Source organism: Arachis ipaensis, chromosome B06, assembly GCF_000816755.2.
Source record: "Arachis ipaensis cultivar K30076 chromosome B06, Araip1.1, whole genome shotgun sequence".
Lineage (NCBI taxonomy): Eukaryota > Viridiplantae > Streptophyta > Magnoliopsida > Fabales > Fabaceae > Arachis > Arachis ipaensis.
This window is the reverse complement of record NC_029790.2, coordinates 128,408,090-128,413,485: the sequence shown is the minus strand read 5'-3', so window position 1 is coordinate 128,413,485 and position 5,396 is coordinate 128,408,090. Positions and strand designations below refer to the sequence as shown.

General features: G+C 27.5%; 1 protein-coding gene across 1 annotated transcript in view; it reads left to right on the top strand.

Annotated features, from left to right (window-relative positions):
- The window catches only part of LOC107605174 (basic leucine zipper 9), a gene marked incomplete in the record, with an annotated part of 5,578 nt that extends 980 nt beyond the window's left edge, over nt 1-4,598 (top strand). The window contains 5 exon segments of the mRNA XM_016306953.2: nt 2,311-2,485; nt 2,560-2,722; nt 2,861-2,936; nt 3,207-3,332; nt 3,948-4,598. Of these exon segments, the coding sequence (XP_016162439.1) occupies nt 2,311-2,485; nt 2,560-2,722; nt 2,861-2,936; nt 3,207-3,332; nt 3,948-4,271 (864 nt within the window).

Here is a 5,396-nt window from a genome sequence, read left to right as displayed (position 1 = left end):
CTGGATCTTAGCTCTCTCACAATGGAAAGTTCGTTGTATTTGGAGCTCATCTTATGCCACGTCATCAAACGGTGATGTGGCAGTCGTTTGTTTTCTTGTGATTTTGGTTCATGCATCTAGGTTTTCATTTACCTAATCAACCACTCCATAAATCAGTGCATGCCATTTTGACTCTATTAATTCATTTTTTGTGAGCCGAAGATGATTTAACCTATTTAATTAAATTATTATTTAATAATTGTTAATTAATAACTTCGTATAGAAACAACTCCATGTGAATTTTGATCGGTGAATATTGTATCATCTAAGTTGAAATATCAGTTGGTGAAAATATTGAACACAAGCTTCTCATGTGATACAAGTATACAACAAATAAAGGTAGTGGATAATTTCTGACTGCTTTGGACTTTCGACAAAGCTTCACGGCATGCTTCCTTTTAAAAGGTGTTAATACTTAATACTAACTAGGAACCTTGCAAGTGAAGTAACAAGTTCTTATTGTAACTTATATATGAATGAGAAAAGTATATATAATAGGTAGTAGGAAAATTATTATCAAGGATAATGAAATTAATTAATTAATTAATTGGAATAAGTTAATAAGAATCAGGTTTAGAAATATAATTTTGTTGATTAATGAATTTTCATTAGAGTACAGATCTTGAACTCAAGGTATAATTGCACGAAAAATTAAAGTGGACAAACTTGGTTAGAAGACAAATAAAAAATAAATAAATTTTATTCAACCTTTTTTTAAATAAAGAGTAAATTATTCTCTATGATAAATTTAATAGTTATTAGATGAAATAAATTATATCATCAAGATGATTAATATTAATTCTTAATTTAACTTAAATTTTGACAACTAAACTAATTAATTATAATAAAATTACATGAACTTCATTCCTATAAAATCACAATTTTTATATCAACTCTATTAACAATTATGGAATTCACCCTTACTCAATTAATACTTTATCTACTTTTTGTTGTTATTTTAAATTTGTGATTCGGCCTTTTGATTTTTTTTATTTGTTCTTTTTAGTTTTTTAGTTTTTTTTTTTTTGTATCGTTAGATCTAATTAATATATACTTAGTTTTAAAAAAATTTAAAATTCTTTTTTTTCAAAATCACGCCAAATTTATTATAATGTTTTATTTTGTCTAATTATGGCTCTCATTTATTTTATGTCCTCTAAGTATATAGATTAAGAGTTGATGATATATAGAAATTTATGTAATGAAGTTCAATATATATTTTAATTTGTTCAACAATTAAACATAAACAAATTTTTCATTAAAAAAATAAATATGAAAAATTTTTGAACTGATGGTTTCTTTTTGTCACACAAGAATTGCAAAAATATACTAACTGGTTTTTTTTCTTTTCAATTTCGTTTCTTAAATCCAATTCACCCTGTAGTTTAATTTTGGTTGGTCTTCTAAGTAGATTACATAGAAATTTTTGTGTTCCCTTATTAAGGTTTCATCATTTCATACTAATTAAAATATATTGTTAAACAAAAATATTATCGAGAAGAATAGTGAAAGATATATTATTAAGAGATAAAGAATATCTGAAAACTAATAAAGAATGGTCCACCGGCCGGAATAGTTTTCATATCAACTAAAAATAATAAGTAGTACTTAATTATTTGTTTGTTTTAATTTTTAAAACAAATATATGTATGATAAAGTTGTTTTAAAGTTGTCAAATTCATATTTTGACGAGAGAATTTTCATCAAGAATACGTACATAATCATTGTTACTTCCACCGTATCAAAGTGTTATGATAAAAAATTTACCACACTATATATACTAGAATTCTTTGAAAATTTTCATCATCCATTTCATAGATCCAATCTAGAGGGAAAAAAGAAGGGGGAAGAAATCCAATATAATTTTTTTATCAGATAACCAATTTCATCTTTTGTTATCATAATACGAGTAATATAATAAAGGATGTAAACATAATCCTTTCGCATGCTTAATTAAACTGATTTCTTTATTATTATAAGGTCCTAATTAATAATATTACTGCACATGCCCAAAATCTAAGTGGCCCCTTGTGTAGGCTTTTTGCTAGTGGACTGATAGCTTTTCATCTTTTATATATACGTATTAATAATATGCACCTTTTGCATGTCATTAACCAAAATATCTGTGAGTAGTTAAAATATATAGGACTACAAAATTGTTGAGTATGTCCATGATGAATTCTAAGAGCTTTATTTGTTTCATCAGGTTATTACTTATTTAGGCACTTAACTTAATTAGTTGAATTTAAGAATATACATATATATTTGCAGGATGTGGTGGTGACTACATTTTCGACCTGTACTAGTGGAGTGACAGATAATAATAACAATATTAATTATAATAATAGTACTCAACAACAGCAGCAGCAGCTTGTGTGCTCTCAGAACCTGACTCGCAACCATTCAACTATTGATTCTCAATCATCCATTTGTGGTACAGCTACTGGTAATAATGATATTATTATTATAATAGTCAAAGTCATGTATATTATATGGTTTTGATTAGTTAGTTATGGGCAGTTGGAAGCCCAGTGTCTGCTAATAAACCAAACGGCGGCAGAGGAAGCGAAGGCAAAGGAGGGACCACGTGCGGTTCCTCATCACGTGAGGCGTCCGATGAGGATGATGAGGCAGGTCCATGTGAAGAAAGCACAAACCCTATTGATATGAAGCGCCTCAGAAGGTATCACACTACTTATTCTACTCAGACTAAATTTTCATCTAACGGCTCTCATATATCAACTTCACGTGAAGTCGATTTCACCTGAATTTTCACCTAGAAAAATGTATAAGGTGCAACTTTACATGGTTCTAATTTCAGGAAGGTTTCTAATCGCGAGTCTGCTAGGAGGTCTAGAAGAAGGAAGCAAGCTTATTTGACTGACCTTGAGTCTCAGGTAATTAAACATAACTTGTTTATAGAAACGGTATCGTTTAATGATTTTCAACTAATTGAAGCCAACTGCATATAAATCTTCACTTTTAAAAATAGAATATGTTGGATTCATATATTAGTTGGTTGCTGGGGCATATATGAGCCCCACAAATATTGTGTGATTTTAATTTCTGAGTATAGTTTACTCATTATTTATTAATTATTAACGTTGACTTTACCATTAAAAATAATTTTAGATTATGATAATTTTGAAATTTGTTTATGTGATCAGGTTGAACAGCTGAGGCTGGAAAATGCAACCCTGTACAAACAGCTTACAGATGCTAGCCAACATTTTCGTGATGCTGATACAAATAACCGAGTTCTTAAATCAGATGTTGAAGCTCTGAGAGCTAAGGTATATATCATCAGGTTCTTATCTCTCTATGTGTGTGGGGATCATGTCCATCATCATTTGGGTTAATAGTTAAATTAGTTCTCGAAAGATTTATCATTTTTTAAATTTATCTTTAAAAAATTTGTTTAATTAAATTAGTTCTTTAAAAATTACAAATTAATCATATTTGTTTTTGAGCGGTTCCAGTAATAATTTTTATCAATTATTGATAATATAAAACGTTAATTGATAATATACTTAACTTTTACAGTAATGATATAAAGTAGAGAATAAACACAAAATGATGAATAATTCCTGTTTAGTAAGGTTTTAGCGGCACCATTATTAATGAACTTTAATTTTGACACGTAGGATGCATGCATATATAAGTGCAGCTCTTGCATTGGCAAATCATTCATTATTGGCAAATCATTCATTTAATTTAAAATAAGAAATTTTAAGTACTTAGTTATCTATATACAAAATTATTATTTGTATTTTAAAATTAATCATTAAAATAATTTATTATATATTTATAAATATATATAATTTAATTTATTTTTAATATATATTTTTTAATAATATTTAATTTTAATATACACCTAACATAATTAATTTTCTACGTATACATTTTAGGTGAAATTAGCGGAGGACATGGTTGCTCGAAGCTCTTTCACTAATCTGAACAACCAGCTAATCCAGAATCAGCGGGGTCAGATGAACACCAACAATAATAATTTGCGGCGCGTGGCACATGTTTCGCCAACGATTACTGTCCATGGAAATGACTCCTCATATGGAAGCTGCATCACTAGTGTTGATGGACAAAACTCAGCCCATCTTGGAGGACTTGCCAGAAACTTGGACATAACTAATAATAATAATAATAATAACAACTATAGTGATTATAATGCAGTCATAAGCGATGCTGTAAGCTCTGTCACTAACTTATGGCCATGATGAGTTTGTGCTTAATAAATGTTTCTAGACAAAAGTATAGATATACTAGAACCGTAGAACCAGGGGGATGGAAACAATATAAAAAGTTGTGTTTGTCCCTCTTATTTCCAGCTTTAAGACCAGAATATTTTACTTTTACCTATATATATATGAGTTTAATTTTGATGCATCGATAGTATAAAATATTTTACACAGTCGTGCGTGTAATTTTTCAATTAGTTTTGTGTTGAGATAATTAATTAGCAAATAGAACTTTAAGAGTTTCGACCATCCATACTCTCTTGTAGTAATGAAACTAGTTACATCCAAATTAATGTTTGCCTTTGTTCAATATAGTTCCTCTTATTTTAGTTTTCTTTCTTGTGGGGTATTTAATTCATCAGCAAAAGAACCTAAAGTGAATACTTTTAGAAAAAATTATATTTTACTTGTAGAGGTGAAATGATAGAAAATTATAGTTGACCTTTTTACTCATGCATTATCATTTTGTTTATCATTTCGGTTCTTTTAAGTATCTTTCTATACTTGAAATTATGCTCTGATCCTATACATTGTGGTTAGAGAAGTGAGAATTAAGAGTAATTCTATTGATAATTTAATCTTTTTCCCTTCGATACGAAATACTGAAAAATAAGAATTACTTGAAGGTTCTAATTCTCATATTTATTTAAGCAAGTAGAGTATGAATTAGAATCAATGTTGCAGAAATTGTATTTACTCTAAATTTTGGAATTCATCACAAAGTATTAGCTTAGATTTCTTTTTCAAAGAGGGTATTATGATCAGCTATAAACGAAAAAAAATGGTTATGCTTTTGTTTTTCTTACGAAAAAATTGCTATCTTATTTAGGAAACTATATTGAAATAGTACAAATCACAAGTTGAAAACATGAAATTCAGTGTTATTTGAATAAAATTTATTGTAAAACTGAGACTTTGAAAAAAAAAATATTTTGTATTAATTTTAAAAATTATCATTTGAATTAATATTAGTTAGAATCATTAATTTTTAGTCTATTAGTTTAAATAATTTAATTATATTTTTACTAAATCTTTTAATTTATTTGTTAATTTATTTTTTTTATAATTTATATTTTTATTATTAACTTATTTTTTTTAACTGTA